At 41.0% G+C, this 25212-nt stretch overlaps 2 protein-coding genes across 4 annotated transcripts; one reads left to right on the top strand and one right to left on the bottom strand.

Annotated features, from left to right (window-relative positions):
- Window positions 1–370: 370 nt before the first annotated feature.
- On the top strand, window positions 371–2665 carry ier5l (immediate early response 5-like). The gene has a single exon (XM_026921530.3). The coding sequence runs from the start codon at window positions 531–533 to the stop codon at window positions 1446–1448; it is 918 nt and encodes a 305-aa protein (XP_026777331.1). The 5' UTR covers window positions 371–530; the 3' UTR covers window positions 1449–2665.
- Window positions 2666–6750: 4085 nt separating this feature from the next.
- On the bottom strand, window positions 6751–25182 carry ptpa (protein phosphatase 2 phosphatase activator). Of its 3 annotated transcripts, none has more exons than XM_026921893.3 (10): window positions 25102–25182; window positions 21487–21596; window positions 21180–21266; window positions 20922–21047; window positions 19901–20018; window positions 18712–18811; window positions 17590–17714; window positions 14907–15007; window positions 10338–10445; window positions 6751–7416 (listed from the first exon to the last, which is right to left on the bottom strand). In XM_026921893.3, exons 1-10 carry the CDS (start codon window positions 25124–25126, stop codon window positions 7342–7344), a joined length of 975 nt encoding a protein of 324 aa, XP_026777694.2. In that variant the 5' UTR covers window positions 25127–25182; the 3' UTR covers window positions 6751–7341. The 3 variants fall into 3 exon arrangements, with proteins under 3 accessions (XP_026777694.2, XP_026777695.2, XP_026777692.2); XM_026921894.3 differs by having other exon boundaries at window positions 25106–25129; XM_026921891.3 differs by having other exon boundaries at window positions 20922–21266.
- Between the last annotated feature and the right edge of the window lie 30 nt (window positions 25183–25212).

Raw genomic sequence — 25212 nt, 5'->3', positions numbered from 1 at the left:
AAAGGGTTTTACAAACGGATTAAAAGAGCTTTGTAGACATGAACTGAGAACACTAAGCCTTTAAAAAACAGAAAAGAGTTGTGCATGGACAGTAAGTTAAGCAGAAGTGTAGCTGGTGAAAGAGAGAGCAGGCTGTCTCCTCTGCTCAGCGCGCCTCATGAGAACATTCCAGCTCGGTAAAGTCAGTTTGGAATTTGAATAGTACAGAAGAACCGCCCGTCTCTGATTGGCCGGAATCGAAAGGCGTAGGCGGGACTTGCACGTCACTCAGGAGCGTTCTCGCTCTCCGATTGGAGCGCAGCGCCGTGGGCGGACACGTCTAGGCAGTATATATGGTGTGAGCACGGCTCTCAGGCTAATGATCGCTGGCGCTCGCCCGTTAAGAGGCAGCGGACAGGGACGGACTTGTTCAATGTTTCACCAGCGAGCGAACCTGAGCCTGCGCCCCCGAACCAAATACCGCGCTTTCGACTGAGTGAAAGCCCGAGTGCTTCCTTCGCCGAAGTGTGGGAGAGGGGTCTACAAGTACAATGATCAACACGGGGGAGTGCGCGGTGGACGCGCAGAGCCTGATCTCGATCTCGTTGCGGAAGATTCACAACTCGCGGACGCAGCGCGGAGGCATCAAGCTGCACAAGAACCTCCTGGTGTCGTACGTGCTGAGGAACGCGCGCCAGGTCTACATGAACGAAAAGTACGCGGAGATCTACAGGATGCAGCAGTACGAGGAGGTCATGACCGTGTGCAACGAGATCCAGGAGCTGAACCCGCTCGACGTGGCTGAGGACGCCGAGGAGGAGCCGAGCTGCTGCGGCGTGGCGAGCCCTGCACCCAGCCTGTGCGCTGCGCTCTCGCCGGTCGGCCCGCGCGCTCCACAGCCGCCGCCGGGCGCGTGCTCCGCGTCTCTCGTTCTCCAGTCCGAGGAGGAAGAGGACGAGGATTCGTCTTGTAAGCAGTCGGACGCCGTGTTCTACCGCAGCTGCTGCGTGGAGGCGTGCGCCGTGGCGCCGAGCTGCGACTTCTCGCCGTCGGGCGGCGTGCACTGCAGCAAGACCACCGTGCTGGACCTGGACACGCACGTCGTGACCACGGTGGAGAACGGCTGCCTGCATCAGGACTGCTGCGCGCCGCTGGCACCGTGCTGTCCGAGCGCGCACGGCCCGGTCAGGAAGCGCAAAATGGACTTCGGCTACTACGCGCCCGAGCTGGAGGAGACGCCGGAGTTCGCGCCGTGCAAGCGCCAGAAGTTGGAGGAGTGCGCGTACGCGGGAGGCGCCGAGCCGCTGGAGGCGTGTAACATCTCCAACCTGATCTCCATCTTCGGCTCGGGCTTCTCGGGGCTGGTGAGCCGGCAGGCGGACTTAGAGCAAGCGCTTAACGGACAGTTCTGCAGCAAGCAGGCGCTGGCGAGTTTAGGGGCATGGACGAGAGCCATCGTAGCTTTTTGACCCTGTGGTAAAGAAATAGACTCAAATCCTTTATGATGAAAAAAACTGTACAAAGCCTGAGACTTTATTTTTGCAACAGAACGTTATTTAAAACACTCGAGTTAGGTTTGTTTTCGTTTCGTTCGTTTGTGGGGAGGCGCGGAGTGGACGCCTGCCTGCCACTGTGTGTGTGTATGAGTGTGTGTGCGTGTGTGTGTGTCCTTCTACACCGACAACGTTGACATCGCGAACATTTTGTTGCTGAAATGATCTCAACCAATTTCGTTGCCTTAAAACCCATCGCGGAACTGCTAGCTAGCTCTCACCACGAACATGGCAGGTTTTGAATGTTTTTTGTTTTGTTTTTTTGTTTTGTTTTGTTTTTTTGCTCGTGGATTGTTTTGCTTCTTGAGTTGTTTCATAAGCAACTTCACTAAGATGTCTTGTAAATTAACATTACCCATGTAATGTTTGAAATAACACACACAGCTCATCCTAACACTGCACGTTCTCAGGCATGAGAGGGTGCTTTTTATACTTTTCTTTTTACATCTTGTTTATGAAATGGCTCCTGGCAGAAAGACTAGCTGATCTGCTCACAGGAACACCATGTGAGCCTAGATAGAGGGACTGGCATATTTCAGATTACACCTTTAATGTCACGCAAGGCAATCATATAGGCTGAAGAAGGTGCAATAGTTTAAACTCCTCTCTCTGGTTTGTTGTCTTTTGTGTTTTGAAGTGGCAATACCTGGTGCATTTTGTTTACTGCACTGACTCGCAGTACCAGTGTGTCTGTAGTCCATCTATGCCAGTCACCTCATCTCGCTCAATGCTGGGGCCCATTAATTAACACCACAACTCCCAGAATGCACGGCGTGATGGAACCAGCCAGGCATCTTTTTGTTGACAATTTGGCGTCACAATCTCCCTCCTGTTCCTCTCTCAAAAAGTTCACAGTAATTCATGATGCCAGCATTTGCTTGGTTTTGTGGGTTTGATTTTATTTTCTACAATGTTAGACCTTTTGTTCTAAAAAGGCAATCTCATAAGTTAGCCATAAGTCCTCACATTATATAAGCACTATGTGTACTGAATTAAAGACGTTTTCAGACGTACTCTCCATATTTTGTTGGTATTCTTGTATTTTTGTGCATATTAAATTGTATATCACCGGGTAAAACTGTTTTAGAAAGTATTTGTTTAAAATTTATAACCTTAATAAAAAATGAAAAGCATTGTTTTCTTGACTTGACTCCTTTCTTCTTGGTTAATTTAAGTATCGTGATCACATCACTATAACCATGTTCACAATATTGATGCATCTGCACAGAAAAAACACTTTCAACACATAATACTACATAATGAAACACTCCAGCGGATTCTGACCTTAAATGTGTTCATATACGGCTCACACTCGTCTGTGGGTGTGTACCCAGAAATGAATTAACTAACAGTGAGAGCTAAATAACAACATTAAGCAGCTTAGCTGTTTGGAGGCCACACGGCAGTGGAAGGATGGGAGATGTGGAAAGTGTCAGGCCTACACCGAAGATCAGGCCTAGTCTGCTTAGTTTTAAAAGTCACTCTGTACGACCATTCGGTAATCAGCACTGGTCTTTTCAGGTCCAGTTGATTTGAGTCGTACTTCTTTTTTTTTTTTTTAGGATAAACTTTTGCACAGACCACGCAAACGGGTGGAAGTAGTATGAAGGAAGCAGGGCCACTCTAAAGCATGCTCCTGGTGTTGAATTAACATTGTTATGTTAAGAGTTATTCCAACCCTGTAGCTGTTAATTTGACAGTTTACGGGTTCGCTCAACATTTGCTGTTTTGCGTAAGCGTAAGCGACACGACGACGTGCCAACATAGAACATGCAACCCAAACCCAGCAGAACTAAACTCATCAGACCCATCTGACCCATCTGTGCATCCTGCAGTGATGCTAAGTTGCATTCTGACTTTTTGCTCCTGCACGTTATTGCATTAGTGCTGTACTCCCAAACCGGTGCTCTGCTGGGCGCTGCTGTGCAAAAAGAAAAGGAAAAAAAAAAACCCTCTTGCAAAAGTGTGTTATCTCTGTCCTGTGCCACACGGTGGTGTTCTTCAAAATCGATGAATGGAGGCATTAGAGTGCCTATGGAGCAGCACCTCGGGCTGACCTCGGATCCGCCATCACCCCCCCCCCCCCCTCCTCCTCCCCCTCCTCCCATCCTCCCTCCGTTCCTCTCCTCCTCCTCCTCCCTCAGTCACCAGCTGAAAGCTTCTCGACTGATTCCTTTCAATTTGAGACACTGCAGCAGGTCCGACGCATCAGCTTCGACCTGTCCGACATCTCCGTGTGGCTGTGCACTTCGATTATCGACTTGTTGTTGTTAGAACTTATGGTTGCAGGTAATACGAGATGTTAAAGAAAACTGCAGGAACGCACGCAAAACTGCAACCGAACCACGCTTTATTATGATGATGATGATGATTATTATTTATTATTATTATTATTTTTTTTTTGCACGGGATGGATGCGCTTGATCCAGCACTGGGCTAAATGAATGCAAAAGGGGATTCGCCTCTAATGAGAAATGGCATTATTATTTTTTAAAATGCATTTGATTTTGGTTTGTCCGGTTGATTATAATTAGACCATCAACATGCACAAATGCATTCGTTGCATTTGAAGGTTTTTGTAGAGGAGCTTATTATTTATTATTATTATTATTTGGATAAAACTCTTGCATTAGTGCTGCCGTTCAGCCGTGTATGGCGAGCTCCTCCGTGTGGCCAAAGTGGGTAGTGCATCTTCAACTACTTGGGTTGGTTTAAAAAATATAAGAAATGGTGTTAGTTTTTTTTTTTTTTTTAATTATTATTATATAATAAAGACCACACTTTAGGTTTTTTTTTTTTTTTTTTTGCGAGATGAGCTTTTCAAAGCCCAGCACGCGCCGGTTTCACTGGTCAGTGAGATAAACCACTGCGCATCTTCAGTGCTTAAAATAGACTGGTTTAAAATGCCAGCTCAGTGTGTTTCAGTTTCACCCATCAAACGCACATCTTGTGAATGTGCGCTCAGCTTGAAGGATCTAATGTCCTTATGCACAGACACAGGAGTCCCAGGCTTTATCTTATCGCCTGCGCGCGCGCTGATCTCTGCGCCATGAATACAATACACCGCGGGGGAGGCGCGAGGAGGGGGAGGGGGAGGGGGGTGAGAGGGGGGGGGGGGAGGATGAATCGGCGAAATTCAAAGCGTTTGCCTTCATCTAAATTACTCAGCAAGCCGAGCAGAAGGTCTCAGTGGGGAGGTGGGAGAGGAGCGTCTCACAGCTCGAACAGTCAAACACTCACTGCGCTCATGTTCAATATACACACCGAGCAACCAAAAGTCAAATGAGTGCTAATGAGGAGCCGGTACATGAGTCGGTACATGAGTCGGTACATGAGTCGGTAAACCTCAAAGGAAAATAAAGCAAAGATAAAGTGCTCGTCATTGTAAGGAAGATAGTGATGAGCATTTACAAAACAAGCTTGATAACAAGTTTTTACATTAAACACAAAACCAGTTATTTAGGCTTTAAAGCTGTTTGGTTCAAGCTTGATTTCTCAACATTAGTACTCCAAAAGTGCAAATTTTATCAGTGGAAATAATTCAATTCTGATGAAAACAAATTCTTAGTAATAATAACCGGCCCGGGTGTGTGTGTGTGTGTGTGTGTGGGCCGCTCTGGGCCAGAAAGTCCAGGGCCACTTTTTCTGCCTCAGTCCACTCCTGTTTATTATTAACATTGGTCTATGAACATTCACTAATTACTAATAAGAATACAATATAGTTCTAGTTTAATTAAATTAAAATGTTTAAAATTTGATCTGTACTAGTCAAATTTTACATTCACTAGGTAAAATTGATTTTTGATTTTTTTTTTTTTTTTATGGAAATTAAATTTTCATTACGCAAAACTATTCTTTAGTAGTAGAAAGTAATTTTTACTTTGCGAAAAAAATCTGGTAAGAATGAAAAAATTGTACCACTAACTCCATTTTGACTGGTAAAACCTCAGTTCCACTGGTCAGAAATGTATTCAACAACAAAGAAAAGCTTTTCTAATAAGGAGAAAGGAAATGTCTGTATTCATAATCAAATGATTAATCAGATGTTCATTCTTTATTACTCAAATTACAAAATAAATGTATTAGTAGAGATGACACCAAACCGGTTCCCAGTATCAGGATCGGACCGATACCAGCAAAAAGAAAAATAATGGTGGATCGGATATCAGATCCAACCAAAAAGATTGTAGGAGACTGTTTTTTTTCTTTGTTAGGACTGATTTTATTATATTTATTCTTTATTATATTTACAATGTAAGTGATTTTTGGTGTGAAAGACTTTAACTGTGAAGTGCTTCAGTTAAAAAGAATTTAACAGCTTAGTAGTTTTTAAAGAAAACATCAGATGGGTATCGGTATCAGCTGATACTCAAGGTCTCAGTATCAGTATCGGAAAAGAAAAAGTGCTATCGCGCCATCTCTGTTTATTAGTAATATTTTTTTCCAAAATATTTACTACTCACTCTTTATCCAGCACCTACGAATAAAAATCTAGCTTAAAAACCAAGCCATTACAGCTTCACGTGTAGGAACTGAATATCTGAGATTGGTAAGAATAATTCTAAACTAATCCAGCTTGCCAGATATAATGACTGTATAATGTATGAGTGTGTGCAGTTACAGAGTTTTACTGTTTACTGCTAGAAATAGTAGACTGTGTAGGAAATATGTACAAGGAATACTTGACAGAGTATTTCTCTGAGCCCTGTGTGATCACATTATGGCATTACAAGTTTTGATCCAACTTGCTAACCATACACTTTCAGAAAATTCTGAACTTTCACGGGTTCTCGGTTGTTCCTCTGGGAGAAGGTTCTGCGTAGACCCTCACCTAGTATTGTGGGTTTACTCTGAAAGGGTTCCAAGGAGAACTGTTTCAGGAGCCAACGAATCCTTAATTATCCAGCAAACCCATGAAGAACGCTTTAAGAGCAGGATGGCTATATTTCGTTGATGTCAGCTGAGGGCCAGTGCACCACATGATATGTGTTTAGCCAGAAAGTTTGCACTAAAATAGAGAAACTCAATAATGAAATGTGAATGTTATTGATTCCTCATCCAACAAGCAATGCCTTACATGAAGCAAATCCTTTAATATACTGAATCTCACTAAATTTTCTATCATTGCCTCTTTATCACAGGGAAGTGTTGGGTGAAATACTGCGTGATTCGACGTGTGTACTCATTTAACCTTAGCAAGAACTGAACATCACTAACATTCAAGACTAAAACGGCTGACAGTTTATTAATCCTAGTGACAAAATGACAAAAATGTACATTTACAGCACATACAGGCCACACGAGTAACTGTTTTTGAAGCAAGTGCGCACACACACACACACACACACACACACACACAAATCATCAATTTGTCAAGGATCATTACAGTCTAAATGGAAAAACGGACCCATTGCCTGTTTTCTAGTACATCAAATAAAAACCAAGACTTATCAGATCAGGCAAGCTTTACTTTTCATATGTACATATTCATAAATTATGGATATGAATTATGGATACTGCAAATTTTTAAGATACTAATTATGGTGCCATGGACTATATTTATTCTTACACTCTATTTCTTGGGCCCAGACTAAGGAGACAGAAATTTATCCTCATGTGAATTCTATAATTTAGGGGGAGGCAGTCATGCTGAACTGCTGTTAGAAGTAGGGTTTTGACTGTAGTCGCATTTATTCGTTTAAGCAGTGGGGAAACTTTGGAACGCTGGATGGTGGCTAGGCGATTTGGGTGGTTCGTTGAATTGGTTGAGAATCGGTTGTGCTCTCAGACTGGTTCTTCCTGCTGTCATTCATGGTTTCACGGGCTGGATGGAGAGCAGGCTGCCAAACTTGAAGTGCTGGATGACGGGAAACTTCTCTAGACACTTAAGATAGAAACAGAGAGAAAGCGGGAGATTGAGAGAGAGATGAGTTTCATTGTTTTGTTTCTTTAAACAATCTGTTCATACTGAAGTAGCCAGACGCTATCTCCAATGACAAAACACACTGGAAAACTCCAAAGAGGACGTTTTGTTTAAGGTTGGAAGGGAATATAGTGGGGAAGAATATCAGTTTCAGATTTCTAGAGCAATCCAATACGTAGGGGAGGCGGAGCTCAAACGGGGGGTGGAACTTGTGAACACTATCTGACTGACAGTAAACATATGGTACCATGGATGTAAGACAAGAGAGCTGAAATAAATAATCAATAAATAAGACACTAGTTAAGCATGTATCTATGCGAACAGACTGCATGCAGTAAAAAACAAATGTTGAGGCTCATTTATCAATGTTTAGGTAAAGTTGTGTGTAAATATTTTCGTAGGCCAAAATTCTGGCCAGATTTACAAATGTTTCGGTAACATTTTTTAAAGATTTTCTCTGTACTCGCACGCGTATGTTGATAAATGTCAATCATCGGTAAATTCCCAAGTGTGTTCACTGCACACGCAAAACTCCATAAAAGGCAATCTCCCAGAGAGCTGAAAACACTAAAACGACAATAAACGGTGAAACAGCGGCCCCTAACGTGGCTTGCAGTAAATTTTCCAGTAATGTAGCTCAGCCACTGCAGCGTGTCAGCTACCACAGACATACATGAACTCTTCCTCCTTGTATACAGCTCCATTTCTTTTGTCCTAATGGAACCGCTAGTCTTTTTCGTCTTCATTTACAACTTTGTCTTTGGTTGCTTTCTTTCAAACCATTAATATGAAATGACCGATTTCACAAAAATTTGTGGCTGCAAAGGAAATAAAGAAGCTATTTAAACTCGACAGCGTAATAAAATACATGGTTCCATTAAATGTCCATTTTAAAATGTAACTTCTCTGGACATTAACAGAGCACAGACAACAGGAAACAAGGAAATCGGGGGTGGTTTTAGAGGGAAACCGTGTGGGTGTGGTGTTGTTTAGACCTGTTTTTGCCTCAATTCACTACCGAGCTTTCCAGACGTTAGAAATTAAGTATGGCCCTACGAGGCTAATGAAGAAAGTGATGAAGAAAATATCTTTAAACCGTCAGAGAACTACAGACAGTGACACTTCATTGACTAAATGGTCTGACCTAAAATTCATTTTACTTCTACCAAACGTAGTCGATCAGCAAAGACATGTTTGTTGCTCAGTGTTTATAAGGCTAATGTAGCTAAGAAATAATGGAATATTATAGCTACCAGTTTAGCAGTGTGTATGATGAGTTTGGACAAAAGGGACATTAGTATCAATACAGGCAAGCATCAGACTCGGATATAAGGTGGACGTTAGGACTGATTACAGCACATCCAAATTCCACATGTGTAATTTCGATATGTAGTCATGTGATTAGCCTTGTAGTTCCAGTGTAAAAGTAAAAAAGCAAACAGCAGCCAACAAACATTATATGACTACATTTGGGCTGAGAGGAAAATCTTATTTTTTTTGACCAAAACATTCCTTTAACCGTGTTCTGGATTGGTCAACTTCTCAAAGTAGGAGTTCTGAAAGTGTATAAACGTGTATCTCTGTGCTAATATGGTCAGTGCGCGTGCTGAGGGAAATGACGCGGTATTACACAGCGACCCGTTCAGGAAATTTAAACCCCCGCTCACACGCATGTCCTGTTCGTGCCGTCCGAACCGTCGCTATGTGGCCTTGACTGTCACCTGTGATTAAAGCGCATGGAATGTGTTTACTTCCTGTTATAGCAGGAAATGACTTTGTCTATCCTTGGGTTCGTAGTTACTTTTCATCCATTCTGTGAGCATATAATGGTACAGCAACAGACAGAGCAGCTTCACACACACAGGCTTTTATCAAGAATTTGTGTTACAAGGTTATAACACACGTTCATTTCTTAAGACCTAAAAATTTTTGTACAAGGTCTGGTAGAAGAGGGAAAACATCAGTAATGTACACAAAAGATCATTATCAGTTAATAACTACTATTTGGAAGCTTTATTTATTTTTACTAAATCTGTTCAAATGCTTTCCCAATCAGAGTGCCAAGTTGTTGTTTTTTGTTTTTTTAATTGTAGTAAGAGCCAGCTACCTAAGGCACACTCATGACTACAGAGCTAAAGCAGCAGAAGAGAAAATGTGAGGTTGTGTGTGCGCGTGTGTGTGTGTGTGTGTGTGTGTGTGTGCGCGTGTGTGTGTGTGATGGGGGTTGGGAGGTTCGCAGACACACCGGCCCCTCAGCCCAGCACTCTGCTTAAGGGAGGGGAACAGCCTGCTCTCTGAACACAGGATGTGGCTCTGGAGGAGGGGGTGGGGCCTTCTGGTTCACACACACACACACACACACACACACACACACACACACATTTAACCCTTTCTAATCAGGAACTACAACTTTACAATGTGCCTTGGTTCTGTTTTTGTTAAAAGATATCATTCACTATAACAAAGTTATAATAAAGGAATATAAAAATAAGGAAATGTAGAACAGCGATTACTATTTTTTTCTCCACCCAGAATGCAACTTCCCAGAAGTGATGCTGGGATTTCCCCAGGAAAGAGGAACTCAAGTCCAACTGCTGGTAAACATGCCACATAGACTTTAGAGATCAGATTACGGGGCTATAACTGAGAACAGAAACATCATGAAGTGTTTTGTATAATATAGTGTACTGGTGTAAATGTAGATGTTTTTAAATGCTCTTTTTAAATGCTGCCCACTGTAGACTATGAAGATGAAAATATAAACCAGAATATATAATAGTATGAAATATGTCACAGTAAAGTTCAAACTGATATGGGTATACAACAGTCATGTGACATCTAGATTGAAGAAAAAAAAAAAAAAAAAAACCAAAGAAACTTACTTCAGCCTTGTACATTCGTATAAGGCCTTGGTTGACTTTGGCCCAGGAGGGAACGGCACTGATGTTCCAAAGCTGGTTCGAGTGCTCAGCAAAAGGTCCCGTTTTCATCTGGAGAAAATAAGAAAGATGCATTAAAAAAAAAATAAAATAAAATAAACAAAAAAAAAAATAAATAAACACTAGAGCTGTCTGAACGAATTTCACTGTTCAAAGACTATTCAATGCTACAGTAACTCAAATCACCACTCTTTAAAACCATGGTGAGCAGAAAAGCATCTCAGAGTGGAAAACACTTTAAAAGCTTAAGCTGGACAGACTACAACAGCAGAAGACCACATCAGGTTTCACTCCTGTCAGCCAAGAACACGAGTCTGAGGCTACGGCAGGCACGGGCTCACTGCAAATGGACAGTTGAACATTACTGGAAAAACATTACTGTGGATAAATGAGTTCTTAATAAAATTAAGCTACTGCCTCCTTGAGAATTAGTTAAGAAGGTGCTTTATTATACAAACACATGATGCATTAGTACTAACGTCGCAATATTGCGTTATAGGCTCATTGATATTCTACTAGTCTTCTGAAATGTATTTGTTTCTCTTTAGTGTGTTCTAGGTCTGTCAAATTCCTTTATCAACTGAATTCCAATTACCTAAAAAATGTAGTCGAAGATTTGCTAGTTGAAGTTTCAGTATTACATTCGGTTATTATGTCCTGCTCTCATATGGGATGTAGGGTGGATTTTGCTGGACAATGATATGATATCAGCAGATTTTCTATTGATGCTTTCACATATTAAAATACTTCTTTTCTCACAGTCACACACTCATATTTCTCATTCTCACAGCTAGGAAGTCAGAAAAACTGCACAGTGAGACTGGCTTGTGAAAAAAGGGAAAGGCGAAAGGCTGCCAAAAAATCATATCAAAATAATAATGCTGCAATACACACACACACACACACAAGCAGTGATTATGGGTAAAATAAGTACACATGGTAAATATGACCCTCAGTCACCCTTATGACTCAGAAAAAGAAAAAAAAAAAAAAACTACTTTCCCCAAAAAAAAAAAAAAAAAAAAAAAAAATTCTGAGCCATGACTAGAGCAGGAGGAAAAAGTAAAAACAGAAGGAGTGTGTAGTCATTACTGCTAATGAAAGCCCTGCCATGTAAGTATAGTACTTATACTGCTTTTCACTGCACATTCAAGACAAGAACTGTCCAAAACAGGAACCAACTGAACTCAGGGTTCTAGCTCTTCCATTTTTTCCCCATCTAGCATTTTTCTTCAACTTAACAGACAACTGGAAGGATCATAATGTCGTCAGTATCAGCGGTTGTATATAAACGTGAGCAACACCATCACTGTTAAAGACCCTTTTTCTTGCTATCCCACCCCCCGTTTTTAAAACACCATCTGTGTCACTGACCGCTGGCTGCCCTGACGCAATCACCACAGAGGGGGAGTCACCGACACAAACGCTCTTATTTATTTGCTTGTAAAAGATATATAGAGCTGTGATTTTTTGGTCATTTTCACAGCTGAAATACTCAACAAAATAACTCAATCCAATAATTTCCATTGTGTTTGTGCCCTCGGTGATTTTTTTTTCGGTGTTCTATAACATAAACCATGTTGCCTCCCTCTCTCGTGTCTTTGTTTTCATTCTGTGTAAATTCAAGGAGATGAAGCGCTGAAACAAAGTGAAAAGTTCATTAAATAATAATAAAAAAAAAGCTCATTTAAAGTGGCTTCAAGCACAATACTCTTATTTCATCTGGTTAATAATGTTTACATGTATATATAAGTTTATATCGTGTATACAGTAGTATAGCATATTTATAAATATTGTATATTATCAATCGTATGAATGAATGAATGAATGAATGAACGAACGAAAGAATGAGTGATGTCCTGGCCAGATCTGAAATGTGCAAACTGCACAATAATTAAAGATAATGGTTTTATAATTTTGATTGTGTGGTGCTGAACTTTGGTTCAGAAATACACTCGAAACTTTTTTTTACAGGTCAAGATCATATTTTGGTTATATTTTTCAGTGCTGGAATTCTTTAAGTTCAAAATGGAATATATACTCTGACAATAAACTGTTTACTTCTGCTCATTTGTGCCATAGAACTATTGTTTGTGCTACAGTTTTGCAGAAATTAAATATCTGTACAGGCTGAGAACTAAAACTGTACAACAATGCTTCTGAAGGCGCAGGTTTTTTTGGTAGGTCCTTATTGAACATCACGAGGATGCTCATCACTGATTACACACAGCATGTGACTACTACAAGGAAAACGATTTCTGCCTTTCCAGTCCGTTATCTGTTTAGCCTCATGAAAACGTTTGAATGTGAAGTTACTTATGTTATTATAGTGAGGAGGAGGTCGTTCTTCTGAATAATCCAGCTTCCACTGGGTGAGATTTCAGTGTTCGCATACTCATATTACTGCTGTACGACGTCGAGAGCAAATCTAAGGTAACATCACGTGATAAAATTAAGCCCGAATAAAGGTAGATTCATTCAGGCACATATTTCCTCTTACTATAAACATCCTCGTGTGATGTTCAACAAGCACCTTTCAGTTTGGAGTTAATTTTGAGGCGTATCTGAATCTGCTGTTGTGTTTACACATTTATTGCTGGGTTCTTGGTTTTGTTTGCACTTACAGGCCACTGTAGTATATAACGGTGTGATGCTGTACTTATAACCATGGCTCTGAGCCCACCCTGAGTATTGGTAGCTACTACTGATACCAATCATGAGCACATATCATAAACCAAACGACTACAACATTTGGTACAAATAAGTAGTGCACCAGTGGGGGGAAAAGGCCTATAGTAAAATCTGCAGTGCTGTGATGATTGTATTTAGTAATTCGAGCTGTAATGTGAGTATTAGGAGAGCTGCATTGCGAATAGTAATACTACTTGTAGCTATAGGCTTGTTCAAGAGGCCAGCAGTGGAGAAGGGCTGGTGTAGGGCTTCCGTGCCCTAAGGAAAGACGAGCTCATGAATGGGAGTGCTGTGTGGCTTTACAGAACACACACACACACTTTCCCAGACTGCTCTGCGAAGCTGGACTTTCCAGTGGGGCCCAGCAGAGCTGGAGGGAAAGGAGGAGGAGGTGGAGGTGGAGGGGGAGGAGCTCAGGGACCCAGTGATTCACAACAGCATGTGGGGAAGGAAATGACTCATGTGAGCCGAGTGCTCCACACATAACCTCCCTGAGAGACAGAGAGATAGAGGGAGAGGGAGAGAGACAGAGAAAGAGAGAGACCCTCACTGTGTGTGTGTGCGTGCGTTAAACGAGCATGTGTGAGTAACGTGTGTGTCACGTGTGTGTCAGTGAGCTATGCCAAGTTTCTCTGTCTCTTAACACTACAGAGCATGACGTGCCCAAACATGCACTTACAGAGCACAGAGGGAGAGAGCTAGAGAGCGAGCATGCGTACGTGTGTGTGTGTGTGTGTGTGTGTGTGTGTGGGTGTGTGTGGTGTTATACTGTGCTGTATATTCAGTCCGGACTATACCACTCCCTGCCCCCCACACCCTTTGCTCTCCTTTCTGCATTCTGGGAAGTTGAGTCATTCTGTAACCACAGCTGCAGCATCCTCTCGTCTCTTCACACACACTCACTCAGAGTTAAACGAACACACGTGCACCCACACCATTAAAGGAACAATTCAGCAAAAGAAATCTAATTAAACACAGTTTTCTTTTAACTAAAAAAAAAAGCGAGATAGCCAGGATATCTTCCACTACAGCTAGGAAATAATAGAAGTCTATCTCACTCATTATTTTTCTAGAAATCAAACTGCAACAAGATCTTCAGTAACGTGCTTTAGGACACGGTGTGACTTACTGTAGCCTAGAAACGTGAACGCAATCTTTTGACAAATAATGACAAAAAAACAAGATTGTCTGAACTGACAACACCATATCTTCTGAAGTTTGAAGGTGGAGTTGGATCAGACAACGCATAGTTCTGAACTTAAATATTTCGTGATGTGAGATTATGTAACTTAAGAGTAACTTGTGTACGTTTATTCAAAAAAAGGTTTTGGGTTTGACAGACTTCCATTACTACATTAGACTCCAGTGCAAAACTAAAGAAGCAAATATTAACACCAGTAAGCTGATTATTTACATTCGGACTAAGTAGATAATCCTGTCAAATTCCACCAAACTATTCCTTTAATGTAGAATTAATAGACATTTAACACAGTCCATGTACACAACAGACAGAAGCTGTTAACTACTCTGAAGTCAGTCAATCAAATAAAAGAGTTGCTGATGATAGCGAGTCTATTCAGTCAGTTAGCTGAAGAAGCAAATGTGCTACAGCCTGTTGTGAAAATGTTCTGTAGATTTAAAATCCTCTGCCTTCTCAGTATGTTCTTGGAAAAACTGTCTCATTCTGCATCCCATAATTCCCTCTAAACCCTTTCCTTTTCCTCCTCCCATCAAACCTCCTCCCTCAGTGGTCTTGGTGTTTTATTTAGAATAGGGCTCTTCTAAAGGAAGACATCACCTGAGACACACACACACACACACCTCATTGATGAATTTAATGCACTCCAGAAACATGTAGTCCTGATGGTGCTCGTTCACCACCTTCTCCTCCACGAAATGCCGTGGCTCCAGAGTGGGGTGATCTGCGATGGAGACACAACACACACTCAGTGCACTTAATCAGAGTCACCAGCAGATGGCTACCTTACACTCCTAAATATTTAATGTCGGTAACAAAGTCTGACTCAATTCTAAAGTAAAGCTCAAATCCGGGAAGTGGAAAATGAGCTGCTGTAATTCTGTTCAAATCAACAAGTGTCTTTTGGGTGATGAAACTAAAGTAAAATATTTATTCAAGGATTTTTAGGGTTCCCATCAGAGCTGGGCGATGCTGCATCATCAAAACAGTACATTTAAAAAAGTGTATGAATTTAAAAATAAATAAATAAAAGATTCGTTTTTTTAGGGAGACTCCAGTACTCTATTCGCCACGTGTACTACCACTGAAAAGAACTCACATCACACATCATTTCCCTGTACTAAAAAAACCCAACGAATGTTTGAAATTCCCTTACAATGACGTCTAAGGGCAATTCCATCAATAAACATCTAAAATATGAGATGATCACAAATTCAAAACTATAAGCTTTAACTAAAGAGGTTTTAGCATGAGAGAAATTCTTACCAAGGTTGTTCTTATATCACTTTTACAACACTAGAGTATTACAGGAAAAAGTCATTCTGGTTAACTACGCTTTCCTGACGCTTCTGTGGTGTCCGTGTGTACTGCGTAAACTCGTCCCAATGAAAAAGAAATGGTTACATCTCTGAAAAGACAAATTCAGTAACCCTTTCTACAAAGCCCATGCTCATAATGAACTATAGCCCCATTTATGATTATTTATAAGCAAGTATTACTGTTCTATACATACATTTATAATAACAGTTATAGATATATTTATATTATTGTTATAATTACTTCATTATAATAACAGTTATAGATATTTTTATATTATTTGTTATAATTACTTATAAGTGATGCACTTGCTTTTTCAATGCCCATGCTCATAATGCATTATCCACCGATTTCTTAGTATTAATTAGTCAGTTATGGTTCCATGAATGCATTTATAAAGATGCAGCATCATAAATACATTCACGGAACCATAAGTGTATAATGCATTATGAGCATGGCCATTGAAAAAGCAACAGTTTTGATGTTTCTTTATAAATGTATGTATAGAACAGTAATGCATGCTTATAATAATCATAAATGGGGCTTTGGACAAAGTGTTACCACGAATTCTACAGATTTAGAGTTTAATGTGTGAGCATCTTTTGTTTTTAAGTACCAAAATATGCAATTTTTTAAAAACTTTTATGAACAGAATTTAGCAACTATGGGAGTTTGAAGTAAACAGGCTCTCTGTTCATTTCTCAGTAAAGGAAAGTGTATCAAAATCCCTGTTCCTGGTCTTCACACAAACACTACAGATGACACAGATAGAGAATAGGTTGAAAGAATGCTGGAGTATTCCTTACTACAGTTATTCGTTATTATTTATTAAGTAAATGCGGTTGGTTACTGACGATTCCTGTCTCATATGGTCACAGGGAACCCAACCTCACTGGCATTACATAACAAACTCTACTACTACGAGGGCGTCATTAAGTTTCTGACAAGGACCTCGGGTAATTCCATCCTTTACAGTTGATTTGATGAGCTATTAAAACCTCACTTTATATTTGCCTAGCTATGCCACGACGTCATACGCTGTTTTAAATATATCCATGTTCCAGTAATGTATTCCGTAGATGTGATGTGTATGGAAACTATTGGAAGCTGCTGGAAACTCATTCACCCCATGTTAAATAATAGCTTTCTCGATGCCAGAGGCTTATCACAGAGAAGGCCGGCAAATATTTTTTATGGACGTCACCATCCAAATACGGCTTAATGAGCACTGAGGAATAACAAAGCTAACACCAAAGCTAATAAACAACCATGGGCTGTGTACGTGTTCCGGAGGTACACACCAAATGGTGTGTTAAAATAGTACTTGTGAATTAGTGATTTTAACACACAATACGCTCTTTGTTCATAGTCATAAGAACACTGTTGCTAGGCAACTGGGCAACACCAAAGCCGAACATGAGCTAGCTAATGATTAGGACAAATGATTTGGCTAAGCATAGATAATGCTAAGGCTTAGTGAGCGTGAGAACAACACAAGACTGTCAAGAACGTTTACATTTTCCTCAAATGTGTAGGTATACTTGTAAGAAAAGACACCATATGAGTAATATCACAGTGTTTATGCGTAGCATAAATGGTTAACTGACGGCTAATTCCTTGGGCAACATGATATTTACACATATCGACACTGAATCCCAACTTGTGAATTATGGGTAATCAGATCATTTGCAGAGTGGTGTGGAGAGATGTTCATGTGGAGTCTTCTTGTGAAGATCACAAGACGCAGATCACATTTTACTGGTATAGACACCAACAATGGACATGTTAATGACTTAAAGCCAGAAGAGGATGAATTCCAAAAAATAAGTATTGCTTTTCAGTAAGAATGCTTACTAAAATGCTTATGTATGTCATTTACATTTACGTTCATTACTCATTTCTCACATCACAACCGGGGTGAGTGAGGATGTCACATGTACCTCACGAAAGAGCAGAAGCCAGAATGGCGGTGTACAGAGGAGCAGTTACCTATGAGCTGGGAACTGCCCCATATGAAGGGCAGAAATTGAAAGTCGTCGAGCCCCCACACGCCCTGACTCCCCGCCGGCTCCATACGGTACGTCTTCTGCAGCTTCCGCATCACATGCAGATACCTGGACCAATCACAGCCCACAGGTTGATATGCAAATGAACACGTTGGATTTTACCTTCCCGCCAACACAAATGCTCTGAACGTGAACATTTATTGTGTTAGGGGATTCGGCAGTTTAGATTATAAAAATATATCATTCTATAACAGAAACTTAAAGGAAAACACCGCTCTAAAACACATTAAATATGTTTATATTGAAAGATTAGTGCTGTGCTTACTGATTCTGTGCTAATTTGCTGGATGATGCTGCTTTTTTGTAAATCCCTTGAGAAATTAGTGGTTGTTTGCCATACTGATGACAAAGGAACATATTGCTGGTGCAGTTACAGTAGAATTTAACAGGAGGAAAAAAAAGTAATCAATCTCAGACATAAGGTCTAATGGTCAGATTTCTCTGTCAGAAGAGCAAGAGCTTCTTTTCTCACTCACTCTTTTCCAGCACCAGTCAATGTCGTATTAATGAGAAATCCAGTGTTAGCGTAGTGAAAACTCTGGTGCAAACGTTGGACTCAAAGTTCCAGAATGCAATGCAGCTGTACGACGCAGCTGTGCTGAGTTATGGCAGAGACTCGGCTCGGCTAGCCAGCTATCTATGAGATGACGAGCGTGATGGTGTTGATGGTGGTGTTAGCATGAAAGTTGAAGCTTTGGAAGCTGATCTGTTTGAGCAGAGTGTTAGGAGGTGAGAGGGTTGGACAAACTAAAGGACTAAAGTGCCGCTGCACTGGTGCTACTATCAGCCGGCAGTCGGACAGCATTATGGGTAATGCAGGAAACCATTATGAAAATAGACCAACATGTCGATGAAAGAAGCTAAAACTAAGAAAAATTTAACTTTGAATTTTTTACTAAAATAAGTCTTGGATGCCATTTAAAAAAAAAATCTCATTATAAATATTAACATGCAAGTCGGTCAGGGTGGATTTCTCCTTCGGGACTGATATTTGTAGACAAGTGAAGACAAAAACAATAAGAAACCTTTTGGTGTTGCTGCTAACCTGTCAAAGACTTTGAAAATGATGGCCAGCTGGTCTTCCACTCGCAGAGCTCCTATTTTGCAAAGGCAGCAGAGGAATGCTGCAAAGGCAGCTTCGTGACCTGCAAACACACACACCCACACAAACACACACACACCCCCTTTAGCCTGCATACTATGTGCAGCCTAAATGTCACATTTTATTAAAAAAAGAGCCTGAAGACACTTTAAGACGATGTTGGACTATTGATATATCTGATTTTACGTCTCGCAGTTGATTACGGCTCTGCCTGTGAGGCTCCGAGTCATTTCTACTTCAACAGTGCCCTCTAGTGGAAGTGTCTACTGTATAAAGCATGTCTACACACTGGAGTAAATATCCACCCTGGTCAATAATCATTCTTACACAACCATTTATGACTAATAACACTTTCATAATGTCAAAACACACATGAAGATATTTTAAACATTTAAGAAACAGTTGAAGCTCAGAACATGTATTTTAAAGGATATTTCTTCTGATTGTTATGGCAGTACTCATATGCACTGCAAGTGACAGCAATAATTATTATTGCTTGATGACTGATAAATAAATAAACCTTGTTGAAATCTAGTAACAAACAACAAAACGTACATTATTTTGGAGATATAATCTTTCAAAAAATTGCCTTTGAAAACTCACAGAGGCACAGAAACGTTTAAGAAACTGAGCAAAATATACAGACAGGAAATAAATTCAAGGAATAACTTGCGGCTCCGCTTGCTCAGAAGCATTTCAGGGCATGAGGGCTCACTGAAGGGTTCGATGAGGATGTAAATCATACGCTATGGCCTTCACAGTCACTAGAACTCAAAACAATTGCCAGTTAACACCTATGGGAGCGTTTGGAGTGAACTCTTGTGTTAGATAGCACTCTCCACCACTATCAAAACACTACCAGAGAGAAAATCTTTTGGAATAATTGTGTTCCAGACTTGTAGAATCAATGCCACTGAAGCGGTTCTAGCAGCTTGTGCTAGACCAACACCTTTTAACACACTGGATGATGTTTTTCCTTTAATATGTCACCACCCATGTGTACTACAGAGCGCCCTGTACAGTATATAGCTCTTCTACTAGAACACACATGAATTTCTTTAATAATACACACAGTTACATTGTGTGCATATCTCCATCACACACAGGCGCACACACACACGTATACACTCACCTGTGCCATAATCAATCCTTGTAGAGTTGCCTACAGCTTCCTTCAGGTACACTGCGACCTCTGGAACAGCAGCACTGAGTTTATCAGGAAGAACAGCAGCCACCAGAGCCTCAGCCTCCTTCACACACACACACACACACACACACACAGTGTAAAGTCCATTATTACTGTATATCTGTACATTTTCACAATAAACAGAGAACCCTGAGCACATTTCCACTAGACAGTGTTATGGCACGGTGCAGTAACAAACTCGTGATCATACAGTTGGATATTTTTATGCTGAGCGAGCCGTTTTCATTCCCGAGTCATTCAGACGGTGGAGATAGACACAGCATGGACTACTGATTGGTCAAAGGCAATTGTCACTTGAGAAAAATAGCTAGAACTGCTTCTGATTTACTGCACAACCATATTAAGGATTTTTGTTTCATAGCGTTCTGATCGAGCACAGTGGAAAACCTGGAAATTTTGTTTAGTCACGTCACATAAAAGCGAATAAAACTTAAATCGGATCTTGAAACTCCTCCAGTGTTGCGAGTACTTTAAGAGTTTAACACTAGTATCAAGTGGAGTGGGAAATGATGTCACTGGCTACGTTTACAAGCACATCAATAATCCGTTTAAGGTCTATATTCGGGTTGCAGCCTTATTCTGAATACGATGTTTATATGTGTACAGGCATCGGAATATTCCTGTATACATTTGGGGAATCAGAATATTGTCTTAATCTGAATCGGGCAATCGGACTGAAGCGTTTACGTGACTCAGTACTAATTAGAATATTGCCAAAATCTGATTAATATCGGAAAATTGATGTGCATGTAAACGTAGCCGCTGAAACACTGAGAACGGCTCTGACCTTTACTGGTACACACAGGAAGCGACCAGGGTACGGACAGTTCTGGATTTGGATCGGTAACTATACTGTGCCAGTGGGAAAGCAGCATGAGCTGGTATGGACGGTCCTAAACTGGCCGGGTTACTCCCAAAAAAGTCAAACACATAGCATTGCCTGTACCTGCTCTAGTTTGCCGTACCAGGTTCGGTAAGCCTTATTGCCAAAGCGCGACGGCTGGTCCACTGGTGGCGTCTCATCTATCCAGCGATCCAGAGTTCCCAACAGCGACAGCAACTTTTCTATTGTCTGAAATGCACAGAGAGAGAAGGATAAGAAAAACTTAACAATAACATTAAAGAGGGGAGCAACAAAGGAGGAAGTGAGAATTTTTCTCCGTGCACAGTGAGACAGATGTGTGATAAACGACTGCGGCTGTACCTCTGAAACGGGATAATCACACGTGAGCTTCTTCCCCTTCACCCCCTCATTCAGAGTTAGAATGAATCCAATGTAGTCTGCGTACGCCTACACAGTGAACACAAAAACAAAGTTCAGTCCCACTGACACTCTTTTTGCTGTGAATCATCTACAAATTTCCCTTTTATCCCAAAAAGCTTATAGCTGCCAGCTTAGCATTAAGCAAACACTTCCTTTACTTGTTAGCTGCATTAGCCTTGAAGCCCCAGGACGAAACTCATGGCACAAACTGTCTTATGTGATGGACTGATAAATGTAAATGAGAAACCTGAGATCTCTTCCATTTGCCCATATCAGGCACCATGCTGATCTCCTTCTTAGGCACCATGAAGGTGTAGCTGGCAGGTAGGGGAGGCCCGTCATCTTCAGGAGAGGCGCCTGAGACAGCAGCAAAACAAAACGTACAGTTAGAGAGCGTACTTTAGACAGATTAGAAGACGAGCATTGCATGTGTCGCTCTCAGAGAAAGCAATCATGTAATTCTGTTCAATGAGAAAACAACACCACCACCATCATGGCGGACAAAACGGTTACTCTATTTCAGTTGACCTAAGCAGTGGATTCGGTTCAGGAGCTTCACTAATGAATCCAGATGGAGCTGGATTCAGATCGGATAATGTATTTGTGTAATTTGCCCAAATGACCACAGCTAGGCCAGACTGCTGTGCACCAGGAATAACGTATAAACAAACAGGTATTCATTAAACACTCATAGGACACCAAAACAAGTAGTGATTTAAGCGTAATGAATCAGAAAAACAATACGTTGTGGCCATGAATTAAGAATTTGTTCCCACAATTAATACATATTAATACGTGAGCACGTTTTATTAATTCGTTCCCTCGTTTTAGGTAAATCGTGGCCACGTTTTACCATTTCGTGCCCACAATTTCATAAATCCATCATCCTTTTAAAACAAGGGAACAAATTAGTAAAGCATGCTCATGTAATTATAAGTTGTGGAAACGAATTCTTAATTCGTGGCTATGATGTATTGTATTTTCTTTTTTTATACCCGGATGTCATGTGCAGGGCTCCATACACCACAATTAATCCTCATACACACTTCATTTGCATGAAACACACACTGATTTATGCAGCAGTGAGCCACTAAGAAGAAAAAATTCAGCAGAATAAAGTTATACAAGACCCACAGAAAGAAGTGAACAGAGAGAGGAAAATAAATGTCGCTGAGTACGAGTTTGAGGTGGAGCTTGTGTCTGACATCAGGTAGAAACTGGAGCTAACCTCACCCACAGGTAGGTATGTGAACTCTATTTACAGCTAGGTTTTAATTCATTTTAGAATAAACTGATTTTTTTCCCCCAATACATCAGGTTCGAATGAATTCATGAATTTATACAGCTTGATTTTTTTTGAAAGGCAATATATTATATTATATATAAGGCTTGCAGTGAAAAACTTCAGTGACAATGAATACTGTATGCTTTTTTTTTTACTTTACATATCAGTTTAGATTCTGACGATTTTGATTGAAATTCATATAATTCTCACAATAAGTACGTAAATGTCACTGCCATTGCCATATACATCGATCAGCCATAACATTAAAACCACCTGACTAATATTGTGTAGGTCCCCTTTGTGCTACCAAAACAGCTCTGACCCGTTGAGGCATGGACTCCACAAGACCTCTGAAGGTGTGCTGTGGTATCTGGCACCAAGACGTTAGCAGCAGATCCTTTAAAGTACAGGAGTAAATTACGAGGTGGGGCCTCCATGGATCGGACTTGTTTGTCCAGCACATCCCACAGATGCTCGACTGGATTGAGATCTGGGGAATTTGGAGGCCAAGTTAACACTCTGAACTCTTTGTCATGTTCCTGAAATCATTCCTGAACTATTTTTGCAGTGTGGCAGGGCGCATTATCCTGCTGAAAGACACCACTGCCATTAGGGAATATCGATGCCATGAAGGGGTGTACTTGGTCTGCAACAATGTTTAGGTAGGTGGTACGTGTCAAAGAAACATCCAAATCAGCATCCAAAATAACATCCTGCCAGGATCCAAGGTTTCCCAGCAGAACATTGCCCAGAGCATCACACTGCCTCTGCTGGCTTGCCTTCTTCCCATAGTGCATCTTGGTGCCATCTCGTCCCCAGGTAAGCAACGCACAAGCACCCAGCTGTCCACATGATGTAAAAGAAAACATGATTCATCAGATGAGGGCACCTCCTTCCACTGCTCCATGCTCCAGTTCTCATGCTTACATGCCCATTGTAGTCGCTTTCGGCAGTGGACAGGGATCAGCATGCGCAATCTGACTGGTCTGCAGCTACGCAGCCCCATACACAGCAATCTGTAACTGCACTGTGTGTTCTGACACCTTTCTATCATAGCCAGCATGAACTTTTTCAGCAATTTGTGCTACAGTAGCTCTTCTGTGGGATTGGACCAGACAGGCTAGCCATCACTCCCCACGTGCATCAGTGAGCCTTGAGCACCCATGACCGTGTCACTGGTTCACCAGTTGTCCTTCCTTGGACCACTTTTGGTAGCTACTAACCACTGCACACCGGGAACACCCCACAAGACCTGCCATTTTGGAGATGCTCTGACCCAGTCATCTAGCCATCACAGTTTGGCAAATTTTTGTCAAAGTCGCTCAGATCCTTATGCTTGTCCATTTTCCCTGCTTCCAACACATCAACTCTGAGAACTGACTGTTCACTTGCTGCCTAATATATCCCACCCCTTGACAGGTGCCACTGTAATGAGATAATAAGTTATTCACCTCACCTGTCAGTGGTTTGAATGTTATGGCTGATCGGTGTACATTTCAATGACAGTTCAGAATGCCATGGTATGATTAGAAATGGATTCTTTCTGCATTCTGATGGTTGTTTATTTCCCCTGTAGCCTACATTATGGCTTTTTAAATATGCTTTAAAAAAAAATCATGAAAAACATGAGGTTTAATGCTCGATTTATTTGTCCATCAGAAAAAAAGTGGAAATAAAAATGCATGCATTAGAAGTCACGACCCGTTGTGAATCGATTCAGAGTCGTTTAAGAAAAAATCATGATTCATGTAAGAGTCGAATATTTTTCATTCTGAGACCTAAAGTGATGGTGAACAAGCAGACGGTGAAAAGTTGCTTATTTACTAATTAACCAACCTCAGCACCAAGAAATGTTTACTAGCTCAAAGAACTACACCGAAAAATATCAACTATTCATATCAAATATATCAAATATATCAAATATTTCGGAGTCTAACGGCGTAACAGCGGTGCGAAAGAAAACAAGCACATTAGCTTTTTTTTTTTATCTGAGCTACAGCAGCTGAATCTGACAAAAACTTAAACATTAGCTATGCTTCATTTTCTTTTGGTATTTATATCACGGCCTACCGAGATAAACGTAAAAATTCTGTGCAACATCATTAATAATGTAGTTAATAAATGCAGCATTTCAAACTTCTCGGTTAGTAACGCGCTAACCAGCTACAAACGATATTTTCTCCTACCTGTATCCATAAAAATCCCGCCTCCTGCGCTAGGATTGGCTAATAAGATTCCCCTTCCTCTGTTCGGATTGGCTTAGTACTAAACACACTCTTGGATTGGACGAATGACGGCGAGTGTGAACTTTACAACCCAATCCCAGCGCAAGAGGCGGGATTTGTCGGAATAGCGGTGAACGGAAAAACAACGCTAACTATATAAACTAGCTTGCTAGTTAGCTACACACTCGATGAACTTGTATGAGGCGTAGTGATTAAAATCCCCCTTTTAACGCAGATATAATCTGCTTGCAACCAAACATGTGCTGAATGTTAAATCTTCAGTCTCCAAATGTAAACACCGAAATTTAGAATGAGCTTCGTCAGGATGCGAGTGTTATTTCATTAAAATTACCTGCCTGCTTCTCAGTCTCCGCCATGTTTACTGAGGGCAAAATTTGACAACATGACCTTTAAACTTTAACCTCAGCGTATCACGTAGTGAAGACGATGAACATTCGGCATA

The sequence above is a fragment of the Pangasianodon hypophthalmus genome, chromosome 27 (genome assembly GCF_027358585.1).
Source record: "Pangasianodon hypophthalmus isolate fPanHyp1 chromosome 27, fPanHyp1.pri, whole genome shotgun sequence".
Taxonomy (NCBI): Eukaryota; Metazoa; Chordata; class Actinopteri; order Siluriformes; family Pangasiidae; genus Pangasianodon; species Pangasianodon hypophthalmus.
This window is presented reverse-complemented; position numbering and strand designations above follow the sequence as displayed.

Excerpts from the sequence above, each read along its gene's own strand:
- ier5l (XM_026921530.3), top strand. The coding sequence starts at position 531 with ATGATCAACACGGGGGAGTGCGCGGTGGACGCGCAGAGCCTGATCTCG.
- ptpa (XM_026921891.3), bottom strand. The coding sequence starts at position 25,126 with ATGGCGGAGACTGAGAAGCAGGCAG. Across the intron at positions 21,597-25,101 it reads GGAGACTGAGAAGCAGGCAG|GCGCCTCTCCTGAAGATGAC; the intron begins GTAATTTTAATG and ends CTGCTGTCTCAG. Across the intron at positions 10,446-14,906 it reads GCATTAAATTCATCAATGAG|ATGAAAACGGGACCTTTTGC; the intron begins GTGTGTGTGTGT and ends TATTTTCTCCAG.